The 26,688-nt window shown below is 39.7% G+C and overlaps 1 protein-coding gene and 1 non-coding gene across 2 annotated transcripts in view; both read right to left on the bottom strand.

The window, feature by feature from the left end:
* SV2A (synaptic vesicle glycoprotein 2A) overlaps positions 1-26,688 on the bottom strand; it is a 1,331,300-nt gene that overhangs the window by 46,564 nt on the left and 1,258,048 nt on the right. The window contains exon 12 of the mRNA XM_044079906.1: positions 3,230-3,433. Coding sequence (XP_043935841.1) covers positions 3,230-3,433 — 204 coding nt within the window. The remainder of the gene's footprint in view (positions 1-3,229; positions 3,434-26,688) is intronic.
* On the bottom strand, positions 24,591-24,651 carry LOC122809903. Its single transcript, XR_006366013.1, has one exon. It is a non-coding gene; the product is annotated as a small nucleolar RNA SNORD42 (small nucleolar RNA).

Genomic DNA, 26,688 nt, shown 5'->3' with positions numbered 1-26,688 from the left:
ATTATTTATGATGTGTTCCTGTGCCACCCAAACAGTGCATATAATTCACACATTTGGTACATGTCTGAACCATTCCTCCAAGGGGACGTCCTGAAGTGTCACCTGGTTGGTAGATGCTGGAAGATGCAAACACATACAAAATAGGCAGGTTTATACACACAAGTACAATCAAAACAGGTTGCAAGTCACTTAAAATATGTTGTGTATTGCAGGTGATGCCAGATATGCATTATTGCCCCAGATGATGACCCCACTGTGAAATACCAAGACCATGCAGGAAATGGCTATTAATACAGCTCATGCAGAAACCTGAAATGTACTAGAAGATGTATTTGGATTACTGAGGATCTACTTCTGATTTATAGACATCTCAGGAATGTGGCATGGAAATTCTGTCCAGAGATATGTAGGAAGGTCTTTGTTTTATGTGTCATTCTGCACAACATTTAATTGTGCAGACAACTGCAGCAGCAGATGGGTAGGGTGAAAAGTCAGGGGAGGAGCATGCAGCAGCAGCAGCAGCATTACAGTAACCAAGATGATACATTGCAGAGCTGGAAATAAGGCATCATCTGTCCACACCTATAGGCCATGCCACAGACAACACAGAATAAAGTGATGTATGTGTTATATTATCCATGTTATGCAGCACAATTCAAGTAGTAGCCACATTCAGTATCATACGTCATACACACATAGGTTAGGAAGTGGACAGGCCAAAGTCATCATCACTTGCACAAGTGTGGGGACACAGTGACACATAAGCACAACATATGAGATAGGATAACAGAAGGAAAATATGATGGCTATATGCTCTGGGAGCTTGTGGGTAGTCAGGGATATTTTCCTACAGTGGTGTGGTCAAGCTGCCACAAAGTGATTGACCTCATAAAATCTCAACTCACAATAGTGGACATTGCCTACAGTGTCAGGGAAGTGTAGAACTGTGAGACTTTGTACATGAACCATGATGAGGCACCTCAGCTGTTGATTCTAATAAGCACAACTGAACATGGCCTAGCTGATAACCACAACTGGGGGTGGCAGGCTATGTGCCCACAAGTGACAGTCATGTTATTTTAACAGTAACCTGTGTAGTTTGAACTGGGATAGTCTGTAGCAAACTACTTCACCTGTGGACCCTTCAACAACTATAGACTACATGACCTGTGGAGGTTCACTGGATGGCAGTTGCATTGCATTTCATGGAGGAACCTATGGAGGCAACATTTTCCACCACTGACCTCAGCTACTCTGTGTGCTCCCTATCCTTCTACTTCATGTCACTGTACAGCTGGTGCATGACCAACAAAGGGAAGTAACACCTTTAAATGTTCACTAGCCAGAATAATGAAGTGTTGCTACACTCCCTCCACACACACAAAGCACATGCCTACTAGGCATGGGTGCTTACAGGCAAGCATTATTGGGATGAGATCTGGCAAGATCTGTACAGCACATGTGATGAAAGGTTATTGATATGATATTACATTTGGGGTATTATCCTGCAAGCCATACAGTACACTCAACACTTCCAGAATGTTGTGGATGGCAGTCAGCTGGGCATGGATCATGGACTTGCATATCTGCTAATTAATTCCAAGTTTGTAGCTATTATCAGGGACATTGATGGAGTCAAAAGAGCACTGTACACTACTTGTGTCTGTCCTCTGTGGTTACCATGTACACATCAGAGGTGGTGTGCATTTCTAATGCTGTGTGGGTGGACCCTATGAGTTACTATTAGGTACAAGATACCTGTCCTGGACTGGTGAGGCTGGGTACTTTACCTGTATCTCTGCAGTGGCCTATGTAGTCATGGATATGGGTGATTCTTCCTTCTGTGATGTTGCACACCATACCACTATGTCATCAGACTGGGCTATAGATGCTCTACTGAAATTAGCCCTGTGTTTTTCTTTTGTGCTGGACTGTCTACTAATGAAACCTGTGAAAGCATGAACACATATAACACCAATGTCATCCTACACATATTTGCCTGGATAACCCCCTGTGGCACACATAACACTACACATTAAGATACAACTATAGCACATGTTGACAGACATACCTTGTCATACAGGCTGCTGCAGTTGCAGACCTGAGGTGCCATGAAGGACATATATGTAGGTGGGTCTTGGTCTGTCCTTCCCTTCAACCACACAGTGGAGTGTGCTACATCGTACTGTAATAGACACTAGTAATCTGATGCTTCCCCTATGTGCACACAGGTGGTTGATGCCAGCCCAACTCCCAGACATGCTGGGGTATGGGGGACCCATCCCCCCTGGCCAGTTAGTGACACCAAATATTTCTTGACCTTAGTGAACAATTTCACTATTGGTGGTCCACCACCTTTGGTAGACTGTCAGTAGCAATGTCCCATGCCTTCTCCTTTGAATGTATTATCATATCAGTAACCCTTCATCACACCTGCTGTACAGCTCTATTAGGGCCACCAACAGGGTTCACATCCTGTGCCAACCCTTATCATATCTGTTCCTAATAATGCTTGTCTGTGGCCCCCATGCCCAGTAGGCATGTGCTTTGTGAGTGCATATGAGTGTCGGGGGTTATAGCAGTACTTCATTCTTTTAGCTAGTGACAGGTGTTACCTCCCTTTGTTGGTCTCTACATCTGCATGCAAAAATATGTCATTTGGTGTATATTGTACTCTCTGAGATAAATGCAATATGGCTACAGGCTTTCACCCCTTTATTCAACTGATTAGCAGCTGTACTTAGGGTTATATAGGCCTTCCCCTACCATCTATGCACTATAGTCATGTGTCATCAGCTGCAGATATTGCTATGCATAGGTTCTTCCCATTTCTGTGCTGTAGCCATGTCTTAACATGTGGTCCTTGAACTGCACCTCCCTGTGTCATGCCCTTCCCATGATTTCCTCTGTTTGCAATTTCAACCATCTTAACCACAGGCAGATGGTACATTGCCATGCAAATGTTATGGTGCCTCAGTTACACATACACCATGATAACATCTGCCTCATTTTCACTGACAGCCACCACAGGTTTGTTGTTTTTGTTGAGGTACTTCCAATTATCACCCTAAACCTTTCTTGAGACAAATTGTATTTTGAAGAGGTATACTGTACTACCTAATGCAGATGTTACATCTTTTACTACTAAAATCAATGAAATGCAAATGTTAGAGTGGAAACTAGAAATGCAAAAGACTTTAGCACTGTCATGCATTACAGTGTATTTTACCTAACATGCGGAGACGTCCAATCTTATCCATCAGCAAGGCTGAGACAATGTTACCAGGCAGCACAGCAAGAGTGCCCAGGAAGCTGACAAAGTAGATCATGTAGGCATTGTTCTCATCGGTGAAATCCAGCTGACATCCCTCCTTGTTGTGCAAGAAAGTACTGTTGACGATTCTGCTGTTGATGAACTTGTATTCAAACATATCTAAGCAGAGGCAAAGTAAAAGTAAAAAAAAAAAAGAAAAAGACTTATGTATTCAGTAAAATGGCATCAGCATGCATTGCTGTACAGACTGTCATGGCTTAGTGAAAGAGTTCTTTTTGAGGGAAATAATTAGATCATTTATTTGTATTACATTATTTACACCTGCCCCTCTGTGTCAAGATTTGGACTGTGTTGCATCTGAATAAAACGTGCCTTTCCAGCACTGAGGTGTGTGGAAACAGAGTTTCAGATATGTGAGATGGTTACCTATTAGCAAAATGTTGGTACTGTTTGCCATTGTAGCATACACACACACACACACACACACACACACACACACACACACACACACACACACACACACACACACACACAAAAACACATGCACATAAATACACACACACCAAGATATGTTGCTTAATTTTGACGTATACACATGACTACCTGCATACAATTATGCAAATTATATAATTTCTCAGCTCATTCACTTCTTTCTCAGCTGCATAAAAAAGTCAAAGGTGAATTTGTTTAAATGGAGCGGCTATATTACATCCTGGCTTTCCTTGACATAATTATTCTATGAATAAAAGTAAATAGAATAATTAATTTTAAAACTGTAGTTAGACGGCTGATGAGGTGCCTAATGACTGCACCTTGTTGGAAGAGGCTTGTAATTATATCCACTACTTGTAGGAGGAGGAAAGAACACAGGAGTCTGCAGGTTTCTGGAGTTCAGTTTGTCTTGTTTTTACAGAGCAGTGTCATAGTTCACAGGATCAGAATCTTTAGTGGGTCACTTAAGAGAGGTCGTGTTTTGACATGCTAATTAGAAAGAACCAGTGCTTTAATACATTCCATGAGGACATTTTAATTTTGATAAGACTGGTCTAAGTGGTAAAGCTTTTAAGAAAGATGTTTATCCAGGATGGAAGACAGAAAGGCATTAAGTATTCATTTCAGTTACAAAATAGTTCCATGCAAATATTGTTTAAGGCAGTTACATGTATTAAAGCACAGCGTCGTGGTATTTTCCTGGCAGACCTGGAGTTTAAGTGATTGCACAGTAGTACCTTAGCAACTAGCTGCCTTGTCACTAGCACCGGAAGGATAGCTTAGTAACAGCAACTTAAAATGGAAAAAAGGGAGAATGTACTCATTCCACAGGTAACCAATTAACTGGTCAGTTACCAAATTACATCATGGGTGAATTCCATAAGTAAAATGGAATGTACTCAGCAGGAAACAATGCTGTTAACTTGTGCAAAATTTACATAACAAATACTGGTTGGTTATATATTAAAAGGTATTGTGTCTGAAACAAGAAATAGATCCTAGGAACTATGGACTTTACAGCATCTTATAGCAGGTCATCAGTTTTGTTTGTCTTTTCGGCTTTTCCCAGTTAGGAGTTGCCACAGCGGAACTCCAGTCTGCTAATGATTGGCAGTAGATTTTTTATGGTGCCGAGTTGCCAGCCCGACACCCAACCTTCAGCGAAGGCACGTCCATTCACGCATGTCTTTTGAACACCACTTGACCGCGGGGAGGACATGTAGACTCCACACAGAAGGCACTCCAGCCGAGAATTGAACAGGAGAACCTCTTGCTGTGAGGCAACAATGCTGCCGCTGCACCACCGCGGCTCATAACTAGTAAATATGGCTTAAAACAATCAAACAGACTCACTTATATGCTGTAGCTCATTCAATAAACACATTTGTAATAGGAGAACAAACTTTGAGATGCATGTAGGGAGTTATCACAGTCCACACAAAGTCTGTTGACAAGTGGCAGGGGTGTCAGCTGGCAGAATAGTGCTGCAGGGAGCAACTAAATGGCTGAGGCTAAATGGTATGGGGTGGGAATGCTTTAGTGTAGAGTCAATTTAAGTATGATCATATTATTAAATAAATAATTGGTCACATACCGCTCACTGCATATGATAAGGTGCTATCTTAATTTCCTCAGTAATAGGCAAAGTCCTCAAACCCCTTTCTCCCCTTGCCATTGTTACATTAGTTGCTATGGAGAAAACATACATGTTTGACTAACTGATCAGATGCATGAAGTACTGCATATATTAATTTATTTCTGCTTTTCCACACAAGAAAGCAATCACTGATATCCTACATCCAGTAACCACAATGACATTGGAGAAGTAGAAAATGTTTGATTAAAGAAATGTGAGGAATATAATCTAGTGTGATATACCTTGGCTTACTTCCCAGTCCACACAATGCCAGAAATCCCTGCAGTAACTACGGATGCAGTGACCTTACTCAGATGTTTTCTAAAAATAATACTGAAAAAGGCAGAGCGTTCCCACCCCAACTAATCACAGTAGCACTTGGTACAGCAGACAAAGCTGAATAAATGTATGAAGCTCGCTTAGAGTAATGTGCTTGATTCCAACAATAACACATAAAGGCTGCAGACTTAAACAGCGGGTAGCAAGAAAATATATATTAATCTGTACACAATTATATATAGTGAGCATCTAACCCGGCTCACATTGTCCAGGTCTACAGCTATACTGGTGTTTCAAGGGTTACAAAAAAAAAACTATAACCAGGAAGTCCATAAAAACTGGCAGATACCTGCATAATGAAGGAAAATGTAATACATGCAAAGAGCAGAATGAAGGTCACATTATAAAGATTGTTAATACTTTTGAGATAAGACTCTGTTGCTGTAAAAATATTGGGGAGACATCTTTGAATTGAAACAGCAGCTTGGAGAGAGCTGAAAGGTAGAGTACGGATGCTGTGCAACATTGAGAATATACAGGTCAGCCAGTCTGGTGACTTTTTGTTGGATAAAATGATCTGTCCTTCAGCACTGCCATCTGTATCGTACCCTTTAGTATAGAATTAATAACCATGCAGTGCATTTCTGTAGCCATAGCTATCAAGTACTGTATGTCTTTTACTGAATCATGTAAAACTTACTGCCTTGTGGTCTTTCAGCAACAAGGCCTGCTATTACTGTTGCTGTGCTTTCTAAACTCAAGACAAACACAGGAAGAAAGATTGACTAGCTGCTGTCAAACCCTACAGAGATGTGAAGAGGCAAGATATCCGCTTTTGTTAATACTGTGTGCATTACACTTCATGGATATTAAAAAGCAACATATCTCTAATTATTACAAAGGAATGTATGGGTTATACAGAGTAACTGTTTGAAATGTAGGACCTGTTTTAACAAGTCCAGTCCAGTAATGCTAAGACTGAATAGCTGGAAAAAAAAACAGACCTATATACACTAAGTCTAAAATCGCCATTTCTCAGTTTGGAGGGTGCAGGGGGCTTGCCCTTGTTCAAACAAGGAGTTTAAAGGAGAAGAGCAATGTTTGATACTCGCTCTTCTATTATTTTCAGTGTGGGGGGGGTCTGCTTATCGGAACTTGTCTTTAAAATGCTGACATTTCAATAAGGAGCCATTTTAACACCCTACTGAAAAACAGATAACTCTGGAATGTCTCTGAGAAAAGGGTCATAAAGCCAGCCTATTTAAAAAAAATATGTGCCTCTAAGGATCATAACGTCAGCACGTTTGTAGGTGTATGTGTATGCCTCTGTGTCTGCAGACCTCATCATGCTTGTTTGTAATGCCTCAGCCAACTAGAGCCCTAGAGTCTGTCATTAGCACACCTTTATGGTGGTTTAAAAATCAATATTTACAGATGGAATTAGAAACAAGATTTCCCCATTTGCTTTCTGACTACAGATGGCAATTTTTCAGTATATTTACAACACTCTGAATGTATTATTTTGTATCTCAGGCTACGAGATTAGCACTCTTTGACTGCTCTATTTCACATATTATAATAAGAGAGGGCCACTAGAGGGGCAATCAAAGTAACAATGAACGAGGGGGTGCTGAAAAGTTTTAAGCCTGACCAACTTTCTAAATTCTGAGCATTATTTTGCCTCTGTAGCTGAAAAGAGGGTTAGGGCGGCCACGGTGGTGCAGCAGTTAGCGTTGCTGCCTCACAGCAAGAGGTTCTCTGGTTCGATTCTCGGCTGGGGTGCCTTCTCTGCGAAGTCTGCATGTCCTCCCTCCTTGTGGTCATGTGGGTTTCCTCTGGGTGCTCCGGTTTCCTCCCACATCCCAAAGACGTGCTGTAGGTAGACTGGACACTCTAAAGTGGCCCTAGGTGTGAGTGTGTGCCTTCTGTGGAAGGTTGGGTGCCGGGCTGGCAACTCAACATCGTAAAAACTCCACTGCCAATCATGAGTGGACAGGTGATCTGCTGTGGCGACCCCTAATCGGGAAAAGCCGGAAGAAGAAGCTGAAAAGTGGGTTATTTCATATTGTAAAGTGCCAATCTGCAGAACTGTAACATTATGTTTTGCCATTGTTTCAGATCATTGATTGAACCATGTCAACGAAAAGTGTGGAATTTTCAAGTGTGGAACTCTAAGCCATCATGAAGTTCCTCTTCCTGCAGAAGAAAACTCCAAAGGAAATTCATGAATGTAGGATGCAAACATTGAGTGACAAGTACCCTTCTTTCTCAACTGTGAAAAAGTGGTGTGCAAACTTTCAGTGTGGCAATTTCGAGACTGAAGATGCAGCAAGGTCTGGGAGGCCTCAAACGGTATCAGCTCCTGAAACTGTTGACCATGTCCATGACCTGATTTTGGCCGATCAGCGAATATCAGCTAAAACAATTGCTGAGACACTACAGATATCCAGGGAATGTGTTGGGTTTATTTATAATCCATGATAAGCTGGGTATGCAGAAGCTATCAGCCAAGTGGGTGCCTAAATATTTCAATGCCGATGAAAAAAAAGACGTGAAGTGGACACTTCCAAGTTGATTTTGTGGCATTTTTGTCGAGCTGGTGCCAACATTTTGGAATGACTAGTTAGTGTTGTTGAAACATGGTTACACCACTATGATCCTGAGACAAAACAACAGTCCATGCAATGGTGGCACTCTGGAACACAAAGGCCAAAGAAGTTCAAGACCCAAAAGTTAGTAGGAAAGGTCATGGCCACAGTGCTTTGGGATCAGGAAGGTGTTGTTCCAGGGGACCAAACAATTAATGCAGAATACTACTGTAACTTGCTGTGGAAATGAAAGGAGGCATTGAAAGAAAAAAGCAGAGGGAAACTGCAGAAAGGAGTTCTCTTTTTGCAACTTCCTGACTATGGGTAAATGAAAATAGCCTTTTTCAGGCATTTGGCCACATTTCTTTCATGTACTTTTGGTTGCTGCACTGAGGTTAATGAGGGGCATCTTTTCAGTCTATCAGTCACCTTTTCAATTGTCATTTTCCATTCACAGATGACTTTTTCAGTTAATGTACTGGGCTGCTCATGTTTTGGGACTAAACGACAACGTTTGATCATGGTTCATATGATATATGAGTACCTGGTTCACTTTGTGTATATGTTTTGGTGCAAACTAGTTTCTGACTAACTTTCTGGCTTCTCGGCCACCATTTTATCATCGCGACCAACAGTCTGAACAAGAACGGAGATACTTTAGGGTAATAAGGGCTTCTTTGAAACTCAACAGGTCATTTATATGAGTGGCCAACTATCATTCTAACTACTACATCGGGATGAAGGGATTTTTTTTTGGATTACTGACTATTTTTATGAGGAACGTTTATGCTGTGAGATACGACTGTTTGGAAGACGCATTTGGGATTTTTATGCTAAATCACAGTTTGCTTCAAATTTTGGACATACAACAACAGCGAAATCGTTGAAGTGTTTTCATTTCAAATTATATCTTTCATAACTGTATGTTTTGTTTAAGTGTTTTTGTGTTATAATATACATATTGCTGCATTAATTATATTGTTCTAGGGGCAGTCAGATTTTTGGAACAATGGATAAAGTGGATTGGTTCGATTTATGTTAGCTAGAACAACAATGACCATTTTGTAGCATTGAAGTTTTTTAAACCAAATTTAACTGTGAATCTAGCATAGTTCAAGTTTCCAAGAAAATATGTATCTGTTTTGATGAGACTGCATTTGTGTTTTTCTTCCATATAGATCTGTGTATTTAGGCTTTATAATATACTTAAGGAAGGCAACTTATTACACCAACTACTTGCTTTTTACAGCATAAATACAGCTTGGATAGTAATAGCATTTATACATACAAATTCATTTTACTTTGCCTCTTGTCAGATTATTGATACATCTGAGATCTTAAGGCAAGCATTATCCCTATGTGTGGTAATCTAGCATACAAATATTTAAATATACTTTACAGATCAACAGGCCAAACTTTTGGTATCTTTCAAGGTGGATACTGGCATTATCAATCTATATAGTTTTGTTGGATGTCCCCCAGACTTCAGAGACTCATTCCTTTTCTCTGTTTATAACATTGGATCCCAGGTTTTTGGACCAAGGGTATCTAGAATTGCTTGTGGTATGCCCTATCTCAAACTTCCCATTGGGCTCCTCAACTGACAGACCAATTACATTTTGTTATTTATGATCAGATTTTCTGATCTGCATTTTTTGTGCTTGAAACATTGGGTTGATTAATATTTAGACCAACACCTAATACCATATGGACTAAAGGCCAGCCATGTGTATAGCAGTCTGCTTTTGAATGGGCATAGCACTGTCCTGAGGACCACAAAGTGTGTCACAAGACCAAAACTGAAAACTGTGTTCAAGGCAGGTATAAGGGCTATTATTGTCCATTCTATTATTAACATAAGTACCAAGTACAAATTGGAATAATATATGGCTTAGCATTGCTATTACATCTGGCAAGGGCTAATATTGCCATTAAAAATGTATATATATATATATATATATATATATATATATATATATATATATATAAATATTCAGATGATTTACCAAGTTGCTCTACCACAAGTTTCCAAGGAACCATAAAATAATCTCTATAGGTTGCTGGTTTATTTATATTAATACCCAGAATCAATGCGTTTTTCAGGGTATATATTTTGTTCCATAATGGAACTAACAAAAATATTAACAGGTTTGTCAGCTGACAGGGAGGACTTAGGAGTTTTTGGATTGGGTACTACAAACAATAATGATCCAAGTGACATTGCCCTAGGCCTGGAATCTAGTTGTGGTTTATGTTTTGATAAACTACAAAAGAGCATGAGATCTCTTAGGTCTCATGTCTGGCATTCCAAACTCTTTAAAGCATATATGACCAAAGGGATTACACCAAGGAGACTACGGATCAGAACACAACCATTAGTTAATGAGGCAGATGATGAGCTAAACAAACAATGGACGGACATCCAACAACAAGCTACTATGGGTTTCGTTGAAGCCCTGGCCAAATTCCATGATAGAGTTATTGATCGACAGACTGGGGAAGTCACTAAGTTATGTTCTGATGCACAGACATATGAAGGACAGTCCTTCTTTACTAGTAATTTGAACAAACTAGCCAAAGACCTATCTGGTCTTGAAGAACAACTGAAAACCAGGAAGATCAAAAAATTTCAAAGGGACCAAACGGATTATCAGCTTGGTAACCCTTTCAGTATTAATAAACAGGTTAGATTTCAACGAGCACAAACTAGAACTCCCAAAAGGAAACGACCAAGGTCGATTTTGAAAAAGAGACCTATTGACACAGGGTCATCTACTGATGATTTATCTTCATACACAGATACAGACATGCAACACACACCAGACTCACCCACCCCCTAGAGGGCATACAGTTCGGCCCCTTTAGGCCCAAATACAAAAGAGCAGGCAGAAAACATGCAAGAAATAACATAGATGGGCTTTTGAAACTAATAACTCGTAAATAAACCAAAATGTTAATGTTTTGAACATTTCTGATGTGAGTTTGTCTACCACACAAATTGAACTTCTCAATAAAGGTTTGAGTTTTATTCCTGGCTTCCTGGTTACTGAGGATCTTTTAGCACAAGATGTAATGTCATTTTGTAGACTTATAAATCTTAGATTGCATTTTGAGGACTCTACTGACTTTGGTGTGGAAAATGAATTTATTTATCATAAATCAAGGTATATGCCTCCTATGAATTCTACAGTACATCAATTTCATAGTAGTGTTCTCAAAGATCTACACTATCACAGGAGTGAATTTACTTATAAATGAAACAATCTCTCAAAGATCGAAAGGGATGCATTATTTGAACTACAAAATGACAAGGACATTGTCATTCTTTCTGCTGATAAAGGTAGGGCCGTAGTGGTAATGAATTGGCTTCAATATGATTCAGAAGCCAAAAGACAACTTCAGGACAGGCGGTATTATCTGGAAATGCCCCTGGACCCCACCTTCAGGTTTAAAAAATAGATAGACAAATTCCTATCATTAGCTAAGGAAGAAGGTATTATTAGTGACAAAGTCATGTAACATCTTACTATCAAAGATCCCATGAGTCAATATATTTATTTTTTGCCCAAAATACACAAAGATCCTGTTAAACCACTTGGGAGACCAATTGTGTCTGGGAGAGGCTCTATCACTGAGCCATTGTCATTATTCCTTACTAAACAACTTAAACCTTTATTGAGGTGGGTCCGGTCACGCATACAAGACACCACAGAATTTCTTAAAATTATTTCAGACACCCAACTTGAAGCCGAATGGTTGATGTGCTCTCTAGATGTTAGTGCCCTTTACACAACATCCCTCATGCTGCTGGCTTAGAAACCCTTGAATACTGGTTGTATAAATCAGAATTGTATCAGCTAGGATTCAATACCTTTTTATTAGGCCTGACAGAGCATGTCTTACCAATAACATCTTTTTCTATCAGGACACATGCTATTGGCAAATTAAGGGCACGGCTATGGGGGCATCTTTTGCCCCCATTTATGCTGACCTTTTTATGGCCTTTATTGAAGAACAGCTTATTTACGATGCAGGCCATAATTTGTACCTGACAGAAACTGACATATGGAGGCGTTATCTGGATGATTGCTGGATGGTATGGAGGTCAGATGTGGAATATTTGCCTGAATTAATTGACTATTTAAATGAAAATAAATGGGGTTTACACTTCACGGTCAACTTTGACGCGAACATCATCATTTTTCTTGATGTTTCCATTTCCAGAAACTCAGATCACACTCTGTGTACTGAAGTTTTCCGGAAGTATCCCCAATATAATACCCTCCTCCATACATCCAGCTTTCATCCACCCCATATAACAAAAAATATCCCCAAATCCCAATACATTAGAATGAGACATATTTGCTCCAAGGATTCCACCTTTCAGGAATACAGACAGGATCTGACTCACAGATTCAGGGACAGGGGATATCAGATGAGACATGTCCTACAGGCTAGTAATTGAGCCAATACACTTAAGAGAGAAGATCTTTTGATATACAAACAACGTGAGCAGCATAGGGTGTCACCTATTAGGTTAGTGACTACTTATGGTAGGAATTCTGATTTGTTAATCAACAGTGTACAAAGACACTGGAATATTCTACAGAGTGATCACAACCTAACTAATGTCCTACCAGATAGATGTTATTTTTCATTTCGTAAGGGCAGAAATCTAGCCCCACACTTTAACCATTATAACCACCCACATTCCAGGACACCAACTCAGGAAGTACAAACTACAATAACAGGTGAGGTGCTCACAGGATGTTACCCATGTGGACATTGCACTCATTGCAATAAGGTTTTTAAGTCCAAACAATTTACAGGTAAGAACTGTGGCACAGTTTATATCAACTTTTTTGCCAATTGCAGTAGCGAATGGCTGATATATTTAGCTACATGCAGCTATGGCTCCTTCTACATAGGACGAACTTCACAACCACTTAGACTGAGAATCTCTGAACACACCAGTGACATGAGGAATAAAAAGCCAAGCAGTGCTCTGTATAAACATTCCACAAAACATTCATCTGCCAAGTTTAGTTTCATGGTTATAGACATTATAAAAGGGAATAAATCCAACAAAGCAGGGTGGCATTCCATTCTTGACACAAAGGAGAAGAAATGTATTGTTAAACTGGGTGGTTTATTTCCACCTGGATTAAATGAACAATTTTGATTACCCAATCACAGACTTGATTTAATTAAATGCATGCATAAAAGACTACTTGAAATGGATCAGATTTACACTGAGGAAGGCTGTGTTGTATACCAGCCAAAACCGGTTTGTTTGTGCATTGCATTACTGAATAAATATTATTTCAGTCTCACAGTTTGCTGGCTTACTCTTTGGACTTTGGATTTTCCTTTTGGAGAGGGCCAAAGAGGTGCTCTGCTTGACATGTATGGGCAGTCTATTCCAGAGTCTGGAGAGTCTCTGGGCCAGGAACCTATCCCTCCAGCATGTTTTCTTTATTGTGATGACAAGGTTTAGATCCCTGGAGAGTGTGGCTCTGAGGGATTGGGATTTCTTTAAGTGTAGCATGTCCAACAGCTCTGGGTTTGACATGGCCTTGTATGTTAAGCAGAAATCGCCTCTGAGTAGACAATATGCGACAGAGTATAGCTGGAGTTTTTTAAGGTGGTCAGCATAGGACATCTGCTTTAGGCCTGTGATTCTTTTAGTGAGGTATTTCTGTGGCCTTTCCAGTTGTTGCAGATGTCTTGAAAGGTACATACCAAACGGGGCGTTGTATTCTATAATGGGTCTAATGAGGGATGAGTACTGTGGGACAATGACCTCCTTTTTTCTGGATGAAAAGCCCTTAGTGATGAGGTGTGCCACATAGAAGGATTTCCTGACTGCTGTGGCAATGTGGTTACTGAAGCCAAGACCACTGTCCACCTGTGTCCCTAAGTCTCTTATCACACTTTCGGTGTTAAGTGTACTGCCACCTATGTGGTAATTCACGGGTACATGTTTTTTCCCAAAGGGGATAACTATACATTTCTTGGCATTGAGCTTGAGCTCATGGCTTTGGCACCAAGCATCTATTTCTGTAATGGCTTTTGTAGAGTATCCACATCATTTGGGTATTCGATAATGGCTTCAAACAAGATGTGCCGATTGTGTTGAACTTCATAGAGAATATGTTGAATAACTTATGAGTTTCATGGCTCCATGTCATTCCCTTCTTGGTAGGAACTTTTCAACACCTCTCATACAATGGCCAAGGTACAGCTATCATTTGCACAGGTGGAGAAGGGAGCACAGGAGTGCATGTCTTGAACAGGGAAGTGTGTGAATGTGAGTGCTGAGGAGTATAAAAGTAAAAAGAACGTCTCTGTATATTGTCAGTATGGGGAGGGCCTTTAATATTCATAAGGCCAGTTTTAGTGATGGTGTGTGATGAAATGGGGACTGTGGTGCTGATGGTGTAAGTGTAGGTCACAGGGACTCAGCCTCAGCAGTAGTTGCAGCAATGCAGCTTGGTCTGCTCAACAGGTCCAGGACATGAATGGTAGAGGGTTCAGCATCCCCTGCATATTCCTGCCCATGAGGGCTGGCCCTACCAGGAGTTGCACTGGATGTACCATGACTCTGGCTAGATGCTGGTGTGCTGCGTGACCTTGAGTAATGTTTGCTATGAGATGTGTCACCATGATGATGACGATGATCATGACTATGGCGGGGCCTCTTCTGGGAGTAGACATCTCCACAACAGATGTTGCTGTGGAAGAACTAACAATGCAGGTGCAGGATCTCAGACATCCATGGCCACAATGGCTAACATCAGTGGATATAGCAGGTGACTGGTTCCATGGACAGCTCCTTGCCACTGGCAGGGAAGCCAGAGAAGACACTGCACATTACAGTCTGTGCGTGACTCAGTCTATTCAAGGAATCATGCATACCAGACATACAGTCTAGTGGGTTATCATGCACAGCTTGCATCACTCTCTCTGCCAGATTCCTCCATGATAACCCTGCATATGGTGTGTTGTGGCTACTAATGCACCAACCTCAGGGGGAGGGCAGTAGCCAAGTCTTCAGCAAGCACCAATACCAACCCATTTGCCCATGAGTGATAGGGGTAGATTCTGACATCCCTCTACAGGAGTTCAGCTCACTTCCCTGCTCAGTAGTGCACCCATTAACCTATCACCTCTGTGATGTGCGGGAAGCTTGAGTATATGCAAGCATAGAGTTATTGTCCATGATCTGTGCTGGGGATGTGGAGGTCACACTCCTTGTGTCCAAAAGACATTATGTACTCCTTAACTGTGCCAGCTCATCCACACCATCATTATCAGAGGCTGCAGATCCTCCAGCATCAGGCAGGGGCAATTCCATAGTGCTTATGCCAGATAAACAATTGCCTGTGAATACAACACATCACAAAATATCAATTGTTACATATAATCATCAGAGGTATACATCCAACTGAGAGTTTTGCAAATATAAGCATAATTAAAATTAGTCCTTCATGTGTATGCCTTGTGCAGATGGCTATGGATGTTGAATGTCTGATGTAGCAATGGCTGTGGATGTTAAATGTCTGATGTAGCCATATACCATAAGTCGGACAGTTTTAATTAGGTTTTATAGTGACTGAGGGGTGCAGAGGACTCGCAGGTACTAATATACAGAAATAGGTCTACACAGCTAGGGCATCTGCACTGGATTGCTTTTGGACCTTTCCAGTTATGCCCCAGCATCCAGCACCGCACTGTGGGACTCTGTAGAGGGGCCACTCCCTTAGAGAGACAGAGGAGTTCCTGGCCTCTATCAGAGAGGAGGCACACTCAATGGATCCTGACCTGTTGTCCTGTGTTCTCTAACCAGGAGTTGTACTGTTTGTTGAGCACCCTGTATCATATGAGTGGCGCTGTGGTGCACCATTTATAACCATGGATCTGCCCACCAACTGCATTAACATTGGTTACAATGTCTTTCCAGGCATGGTCACAGTAGGATTTGTCAGCTGTATGAAGGCCCATACATTGTCCATGAATATGAAGAGCATGGAGTAAGACCTCATTCTCTATATCTGAGAATTTGGTCTTACGTATAGATGATAACCCAACAGATGCATTACTGTGTTTCTGCTTGGTCTGTTTTTTAGGCATAGCTCTTTTGGTATGGAAAACAGTGGAAGTAACAGTTTGTTTAGCCTTGTTGCAGTCTGTTTCTGCATAGCCCTTAAAAATAATATCCTCCTTGGCCCTACAGCATTTTTGTGCCTGACAGTTATATCTGTATCCATACTCTTTAAGCAGTGTCAGAGATCTAGGTTTACTGAGCACATACACCCAAAAAATAGTCACAAAACTCCAACTGACCAAGGACACGATTGTTCCCATGACTGTTACAAACATTTTTGCTATTGTTCTCTCAACACACCTTTGCCAACACATTTAAAAGTACTGACAAACATACATCTCATTGCCAAAACGTTGAACAGCAGTTAAAAGCAGACCTAATACAAATTAATGGACATGTAAGAAGTAGCATTCTGTACACAATATACAAGCAGATATATTTTTGCTGAGTACTGTTTTCCTTAGCAATTCTCTTTTTGTAGATATCGAAGTGTGAGCTTTAGAATTTTCTTTCATAACAAAGTGGGGTCTGTGCCTCTGGGTGTGTTTTTATCATACAGATTCACCTGCCTGATAATTATGCTAATTAGGTCTCAATTCATTATTGTTTCTGAATCACTCAATTTATGTTACGAGCACAACTGCAAATGTCTATGAAGTAGTCTAATCAATATTGTGAGTATACCTGGATCCCTGCAGGCAGCAGTGTACATGCGCAGTCCAGACCATGCTTTCAGGGGGAACTGTAATTCCATATTTAACCATGCTTGCATAGAATCACTATAGTGTATGAGTTTTTAACAGCATACAAAGGAATTGTGAGCTGCCATGTTTCACACCTTAAAGTGCCTTTGTACACCATATTAAAATAGTACCTACATTTTCTGAGTTTGCCATGCTTCAGGCAAATGAGGTACCCATTGCCTTCCCTGTGTTTGTCTGATATCTCCTCTGCGTCATGTTACAATACACCCTGTCAGTTGTCTTTCACCCCCTGCTACTTAACCTAATCCTCTTACTTTCCTCTTGTGTCCCTTCCTTCCTTCCACATCTTTCCTTCTCTTTATGCATGAAGAATTTGCACCTGTCCCACAAAAAAACAAAAATAAAATAAAAAAAAAAAAGTGACGCCCACCTTTCTGACCTTCACGCTGCTCATTTCTTGGTTAATCACCTTATGCTCTGTGCTCTGCCTGCTTTCCCTTTGCATCTTTTCCCTATAGCCCCATTTTCAACCTCTAAGCTGGTACAAAATAGATAAACACACTTCACACGGGCTTCTGCATCACTTATTTTTTGTGATTGCACTGTGCATGGCAGGTTGTTAAGAGGACCATCGTCACCCATGTGCAACCAATAATGACTGGCACTGGTAGATGTACAACAATGATTGTGCAACCACTGTCATGTACTACTTATACTGGTGTTAACTTGCACTGTGCGGACAAATGAGCATAGTGCCATTGTGCGGTAGTCTGCATGTACAACATAGGATAAAGATGATGCCTTTCAACACGCCTACTTCCATAGCCCTGCCTATAAATGAAGTGCTTTGCAGAGTAAAGTGAGAGGGTTGAGAGTTCAAGTCCTCTTTGAGTTGAATGCTTTTTTGTCTTTTATTGTGTCAGTCTGCAAGTGTGTAACAATTGTGTGACTGCTTCCATATCCTAGCCTGTAAATGAACTGCTTCATAGAGTGTAATTGGAGAGGGCTGAGGATACAAGTCCTCTCAGGACTGTATAGAGACACATCATTTGTTATAGGAAGGTGCTTGTTTCATGACATTTGCATTATAGTAGAGGTGCAGTCATCAGACTCTGCTGATGTCATAAACTGCTTTTGATCAGCGTACTTTTTGGTACCCCACTCATGTTTTTTTTTAATTTATTATCTTCAAGTTACTTGAGATTGATATTATGTGTTTCATATCCTCTTCTCCATTGTCTTCCACATCCCTGTTTGTGTCACCCCCCTCCTTTTGGTGTCTTCTCTATGTTATATGCTTGGTTGTGTGGTCCTACTACTTTCTGTACTCCTCTACCTTAGTTAGATGTCCCCTACTGCCACATATCTTCTCTGCATATAGGTTCATAGGTTCATACTAGGCATTTTTAAGCCTAGCCAGAATGTGTTTGGCTTTCGCCACCCATTTTAAATTTATTTTGCTATGCCCTTTTTCGAGGTTAGTATACTGTGCCTCTGTCTAACAGTGACACAGAAGTGATACCCGGGGTAAACCTACTATCTCCCATCCACTCATCAAGATTCCTCTTGAAGAGAGTCAATGAGGGACTCTGCCTAACCTGGACTGGGATTTTATTCCAGAGTGAAGGGAGCCTCTGGGTTATGAATCTGTCCCTCCAGCATGTCCAATTTATTTCAGTGCTGAGGTTCAAGTCTCTCGAGCTCGTAGCTCGATGGCATTTGGATTTTCCGAGGTGCAGCATGTCCATTAATTCCGGGTTGGACATGGCTTTATATGTCAGGCACAGATCGCCTCTGAACAGGTGGTATGCCACTGAGTAGAGCTGGAGTTTCTTTAACCGGGCAGCATATGGCATCTGTTTGAGCCCTTTGATCCTCTTGGTGAGGTACTTTTGGGGTCTTTCCAGTTGCTGCAGGTGTCTGGTAAGGTACATCCCAAAAGGGGCATTGTACTCAATTATGGGCCTGATGAGGGATGAGTAAAGAGGCACGATGACCTCCCCGATCTAGATGTGAATCCCTTCATGATTAGGTGGGCTATATAAAATGTTTTTCTAACCACTTTGGCCACGTGGTTGTCAAATGAGAGATTGCTATCAACTTGGTTGTGTTTCCTTTTTGAGTTAAAAAAAAAAAAAAACAGATCAGCAAACAAGCCTGATGACTGTGTTGGGTAGGTACAACCTTCTTTCTTTTGCCACAACTGTGTGCCTGGGTTCCAGGTGAATACCCTTGAGGCTTATGCTTGACAGATGAGAACTACTGCTCATACTCTCCTGTGGCAGCACTATCGTTCCACATAATCCTTCCACAGGTTCCTGCTGCAGCTGTGACATCACTCATTTTTGTGCCGCTCATAGTATACTCTTACCTGACCACATACATTGTTACTGAGCACATGCACATTAAACAGAATGGGGTTGGCTTCGATTATTAATGTAACATTTCTGAATAATCAGGGTTATGCTCTAACATGCAGACTACAGCAATCTGAGAACAGAGCAGCAAAACACTATACTAAACTCTTTAATTGCCTGTAATGCTATTTAGTACACCTGTACTTATTTATTTCCACATTAAAAATTTACACATTACAAATGTCTTTATGCTATCTATCTATGCATTCATTACATGCCGCTGTTACAGTCTTTCTCACTTGCTTTTCAAAATTGGTTAACTCAACTCAGCACCCTAACCAGTAAGGTAAGGTCAGAGCAAATGAGGCTGGAGGAATTCTAACTTGGATGGTATGCTAGTTAACCCGTACATCTTTTTTCCCAGCTGTTTAAACTCACAGCCTAACTGCCCAAATAATGGTAGCAGTATTGTAATAGCTGGAGCTGAGAAGAGGTTAAAACATATGTAGCAGCCTGAGTAGCTACCCACCAGCTGTTAACACATGTATTTCTAACTCATTACATTCAACTGACGTTTCCAGGTGCACCTGCAGTTAACTCCTAGTGACACCTCTTTAGGCATCAAATATTGCTTGTTCATATTTGCATCAATAATTCCAAAACCATGCTATGCACAAGGTTTTAAAAGATTTCATCTTAAAGCTTACACAATGGCAAACTCAACTGCATTAATATTTGACCTCTGTTTAGTGCGGGCAATGAGATATTAACTGTTGTTTTTATGATACTAATTTATACAGATATAATTTTCATTTTTTGTAAATATCTCAACAACCAAGTAACACAGACAAAAGTCCTTAGCCTAATATAAAAACTCTCAGCTACAGGAATAAAATGCTGCTGACATCATGTGTGTAACTTGAGTGGTTACTGAGATAAAGTTGTTTACAAAATATTACAAATGTAATAGTTACTGTATTTACTGTGACTTACAAAATTCAGTTTAAGACCTACAACCTAAAGAATACTACCACTGTAAAAATCATTTGTGCTGAACAGTTTGTCATCTATACTTCTTTCATAATCCCTATGGTTACAGAGATGAACATCTGTTTAAAATGTGAGGACATAATTTGATTCTGTCAAAGGCTTAGGCTACTCCCATTGGAAGTTACACTGCAAACTTCCTGAGCTCCATTGGAGTGAATGGGTTAAACATAGTTTACAAAATCAAAAATCCACACTTAAGAGTGTAATAGCGAAAGGGTGGAATCAATATGTTTCATGAACTACTCGTCAATAATTTGATCAAATTATTAACTGCATTTGGTAAAAACTCAGGTCATTTCCTGGGAATATGTTGTATACTATGCTGTATAGTGTGAAACTGTTTTGTTTTATCTTATGATTCTCATTTAATATATTGTTACTCATGTTTTGCTACCTGGGCTGAGACTAAAATTGGTCATTTGTGATCTGTGCTCTACCTAGGATAACAAATTCAAATAAATCAATAAATAAAATAAAGTTCCAAAATCCAAAAATAAATTTGGTGACATCACATATCCTGTTACTATGTTTATATTCTAAAAAATTCTTCACTGAGTACATTCCTGATTAGAAACTTTCAAGACTTTTCTAAAAATCAGTCAGGCAGCAATTGAAACTGTGACTGTGACATCACCTAAGCAAGTGATGACAAAAATCCCACTAAGAAAGTCATTAATGTGACATTATTTCTCTTGTTTCACTTTGATTTTCAATTTCAGGTGATGCTAAGGCCTCTGTTACAGCCTTGGGTATGTATTTGGATAATTATGAAACTGAGAAATTAGTTACTTCTCTGATGATTTTTTTGTTACTTGGTTCTTGGACAACTACAGTTTATGCATGAAGCTCATCTTGTTAATATTTAACTTCTAACAAAACATGCATTTATACTTCTAATATATTATTTTATATACATATTTTTATCTACTCTGTGTACCTTTTGTGTGATTGCTGTACGACAACTGTAATGTTTTCATAGAAATTCCCTTTGTTATCTGTATATTTGGAGCTTTTTTCTCTAGAGCTTCACCGAAAATAGGACATAAGTAAGTAACATATCTGTCGTCACCAAACCTGTTATACCTTTCTTCTTTCAATGTTTCCCCTAAGCTTACACAGTGAATCCTCCCAACTCAAATAAGTGGTGTTATATACTTAGGCCATCCAGTGATGCTGTAAAGAAGCAATTTACTTTCAGGTGGGAGAAGGCTGGTTGACTTCCTTGCAGCTTCCATTTAGCAATTCCAGCCCTATACCTCTCTGGAATGTAATCAGTGGTTTCCAGATCAGTTACCAACAGAAAAGACACATTATTTCTGTTTGACCACACTGTAGTTTATTTAGTAATTATTAACATAATAAGTACAAATGCATAGCTTCATTATCCATTTTAGACTTACTGTCCTGCACCATTCTGGCCCATTTTTTCCCTGCAAAGAAAAAAACTTTCCATAGAATTCCCTGAAAAAAGAAGTTATGTTCTTACCATAATGTTCCATCTGTGATGTTGATCTTCATTCATTCATGACTGACGGGTTTCAGCTCTGTCCTCAGAACCGACTTGGCCAATGTAACAAGCTCGTGACAGCCAAGAACTCTTGAGCTAAGGTTACCCATGGTGCCCTTCTCCTTATCTCCTCAGATCGAGTTTGCCCATAAGAATAAGAAAGCGGAGGCTTTGTCTCAGCAAATGCCCTAACACGAAACCAAGATCAAACCTGAACCTCCAGGAGTCTTTGAAGGGGGTAGGAGGATTTGATGTCATGAATGAATGAAGATCAACAACACAGATGGAATGTTATGGTAAGAACATAACATCTTTATCTGATGTTGTCAATCTTCATTCATTCATGACTGATGGGACACAGTCCCTAGCTACTTTATGTCCCAGGAGGCCCTATGGAAGGATATTCCTAAGCACCATTGAGCCAAAGGATGTGCTCCCTCTGGAGACCATGTCCAATTTGTAATGAGTGATAAAGGTATGAGGGTAGCCCAAGTAGCTGCTGTGCAAATGTCATCCATAGAAGCTCTTAAATGAAAGGCTCTGGAAGTGGCAACTGATCTGGTTGAACGTGCTGTGACTTTAGTTGTTAAACACATTTTATTTTGTTAATAGACAAAGGAAATGCAGTCTCTTAACCATTAACCATAACCTGAAAGGCGGATGGGAGACTGGAACTGAGAAAGACAACCTCGGAACCGGGGTCACACCCCGCTCCGATGAGCCCACCTCCAGGGAATGAGGTTTTAGAGAAAAATTAAAGATGAAATATTGAAAGATTTTAAAAGAAACTGTAACACTTAGCTTGAAACCAGGCCTGATGCGTCTTGAATCTCTACATGGCAAACAAGATCCTTACCTTAGTTCGTGAGTTTCTGGCTGGTGCGAGCTTGTTATATTGGCCGAGTCAGTTCCAAGGACGGAACTGAAACCCATCAGTCATGAATGAATGAAGACTGACAACATCAGATCAGCTGTTTAAAAAAATCTACTATATTCTCTCTTAAAAATGAAACATTCATCATCTTCAAACATTAAGTGCTTTCCACACTAACATTAATTTCAGAGCTCAAGATATTCCTGTGTACAAGCCAGGGGTTATGTTAGAACACGGACTCCAGTACACTTTATAACCAACTCAAGAATCTAGCAACATCTTAAATGTATTCATAGAGTTGGAATTATGTATATCAACTGGGAATTTATTCCATAAATGGATACTGTTGTAAGAAGTGAAACTAAAACATTTACTGTTCTTCAAGAACCGAGATGGTCTCATAGTGATCTGTTGGAATAAGGAACTCCAAGCCTAGCAAGATTCATTGTGTAAAGCTTTGAACTGTATGTATAATCTGCCAATTATAAAGTGGCACTGAGTGCAAAATACACCCAAGACTTGAAGCATGTCAGAATAATTAAGATATTGAAACTCATAGGCATCTAGTACATTTTCTTTGTACTCCTCAAGGAGAATGAAGTCACCCTTAGAACAGGGGCAAACCATAAAAATTGGCTTGATAATTGTCTGACATATGTTGCAAATAATTTTGTAAGTAAGATATAAGATCTAGATTGAAAACTTGTGAAAATCTGACCAAATACTTTTATGGTTTTAGATATAACCACTGAAGCATTGATTTTAAAATTCACATTTGGATCAATGTAGATGCACATATCCCAGTAGAAGTGTGCCCGAATAAGATGCCATAACTGATTTTCAAGGGCTCAAAAGTTATGAAACTGCATTTAATAAAACTGATGCTGACATATTCCCAAACAAAACAAAAGTTCATTTACTCAACTCAGTTTCTTTGTGGTAACGTGGACCATAACAAAACAAACCTCACCACCGGTATGTAGTCTTCTCTGTTTTCAGTCTGTATATTTATCATTACTGACTCCAGCTCATGTGGATTTCAAAAGTCAGGCCTTGATCTCCAAACCCCCACATTTTCTCTCTTCAACAAGGCCACTCTCTCTCGCTCTCTCTTTTTCTTTGTCTCTCACCATGACTGTTCCCTCTCCATTAGTTCTCTTGCCTTCATTGGAGTCTCTCCCTCTCTCTCTGTGTCCATGTCTCTTTATGGGGTATGGCCTTTTCTACATGGGACAAGCTTGGATTTTCCTGTCAGTATACCCTAACATTGTTGCTCCACAAGCAACATGGTGGCTGTTAGTGGACGCTGCACCACCACATTAACATGGAGTTTTCTTGTGGATCCACAGAAGAGAAAATGATTCCCGAGGCACAACATACTTGCATTAAAGCAGTTCTGCAAGCAATTGTTTATATATTTACTACTAATAAGACAAATTCAGTTGCCCATCTTAATAAGCAAATGCTTTGCAAGAATAAACAGTATCATATTTCTCCTTTCAGTTATTTGGTTTTATTTATTTATTTATTTGATATTTGTTGACCAGGAAAGTCTGACTAGGACAGAGCCTATTTTCAGCGGAGGCCTGGGGGAAACATTCCAGATGTATGTCTTTGGAATGTGGGAGGAAACCCACGCATATCTTTGTCAATAAAAGTCAAGTAAAGTATCGTAAACATCTCCATTATTTTCCGTAATGCCTTACTGTGTGATAGACAAATGCAGGTCATTGTTTCCTTTGTAAAATCACTGTGTCTGGACATTTTTTTCCCTCTTACCTGCTCTTAAGACAATTATTTTGGAATACAGTCTTTTCTGTTCTGCATAAGATATACTGGTGTATAAGTTTTGTGACTCTGTTATGCTGAGAAGTGAAGATACTGACAGTCATGTTCTGCATGCTTTCTCTTGTTTAATATCGTGTAACAGATCATTAACTACTACCAGGGCAGTGATTGCTGCTGGTCAGCTGTCCGTGGTGCACTTCGTCTAAATATCTTGTCTTGTCTGTTAACATCACAACAAGGAGATAACACAGTTATAGCAATAGATACAAATGTATTTATTTCACGGGGAACTATACAAACAAAATGCAATAAAACTATATAAACATAAGGTAAATACAGAAAAGGTAATAGTCTGTCTAAATGTCATAGAAATCATAACACTAACAAGTGCTGTAATATTCATAATATCAGTAAGCCATGAGGTAATAATTAACACTGCCTTAATGCTGACAGAACATATTAGCAATGCACGATTCAGGTCAGAAAAAAAAAAAGAAGAAACAGCACCTCATTATAAGAAATGCATATGTGCGAGGAGCCCACATTGTTGTATAATTGTCAGATTCATGAATAGGATGACTAGCCAGGATTGTACTCAAAGGACGTTAATAATAATAGACATATAGAGCTTAAAGGGATGCATTTAAATTGTTTAAAACCAGGAATTGATGTACAGGGCTGGGCTTACAAATAGACCAACCAGAAGGGTGTCTAAGATACCATACATTTAGAGGTGTTCTTTCCATATTGATTTATTTTTTAGAACACCAAAACTGTTTTTTTACTCTAAAAAATAAATTAATTAATATGGTGCCTGTTAAAATAAAATGTGTCCACGGCATGATAGGTACTGCAAGCAATGTGCTCTACTTGAAATAGTTCAAATCAAGTCACCTCACATCAGAGTTGAATGTGCAAGATCATGGAGCAAAGGCCTCACAATGTTCAAATATAGGGGCAAAGCCAAGCTTCAGTCAACATACAAGTATGAATTCTGAATGCCTGGCTTTAATGGCTTGACTGAATATAGGCAGCTATTTATAAGAAAATACAAACTTTTGCGAGAGAAGGGTAAAAAATATGAGACAAAATCATAGACATTGTGCAGACTTCTGAACAGCTGAGATAAGAAGAATGTCAGGATTAAAGACAGAAGTGGTGTTAACGGTGAGATTAGTATTAAATTAGTATTTCTGGAATGCTGCTGGCAGTGATTGACCAGATATTTTTGGTAATATTTCTGACTTTGTGATTTGTGTTGAGCAACTTGGAATACTTTAATGTATGACAACTTGTTTGTGTGGAGCAATGTAGGTGACATAATGTTATATAGTCATCAGATATCATGGTCATAACTGCTGGGTGGGTACTGGAGTTGGCTGAATGAAAGTAATTGACCCTCTTGTGGTTTGCGCACTTTAAATAGTCACAATCTGGCTCTGCAGGACTAGAGTGTATTTCTGAGAAGTACAGACTATTTAACTGGACAACTGATATGATGCACATACATAACAGGTATGATTGCTGGAGCTGTTTATGGAGGAAAATGACAAGCTGCCTGCTAATTTTTTGTATATTATTCTGACTTTTCTGGAAAAAAATGTGATTGATATGAAGCAATGTGCAATATTTTCATATGCGGCAACGTTTTGTTTGGAGCAAAAGTAAAATATATTATGTATCATCTTTTTTTAACAATCAGCATCCTCTTGGATCACAATCAGCTCTTTGAATTATACATTGAAATGACTATAACTGCTTGGTGGGAGTTGTCGGGAGGAAAGTAACTGACCCTCTAGTCAATTGCCTAGTTTAACAGTGATGTCTAAAAATAATGGTTAAAGTGCATCACAAAAAACCCAGACCTTCATAATTTCTGGTAAGATACATATATCAAATCTGGGAATAATACCTGACCAGCCCCCACTGTACATCCCAAGGCTGTATAACTGGATATTGACACAGGCTAACTAGTCACTTCTGCCCTGAACACCTAGTCTAAAACCAGCCTTGTTCATAGGTGTACACAGAA

Source organism: Protopterus annectens, chromosome 8.part0, assembly GCF_019279795.1.
Source record: "Protopterus annectens isolate FY-2018-M chromosome 8.part0, PAN1.0, whole genome shotgun sequence".
NCBI lineage: Eukaryota > Metazoa > Chordata > Ceratodontiformes > Protopteridae > Protopterus > Protopterus annectens.
The sequence above is the reverse complement of the archived record's forward strand: the minus strand, read 5'-3'. Positions and strand labels throughout refer to the sequence as shown.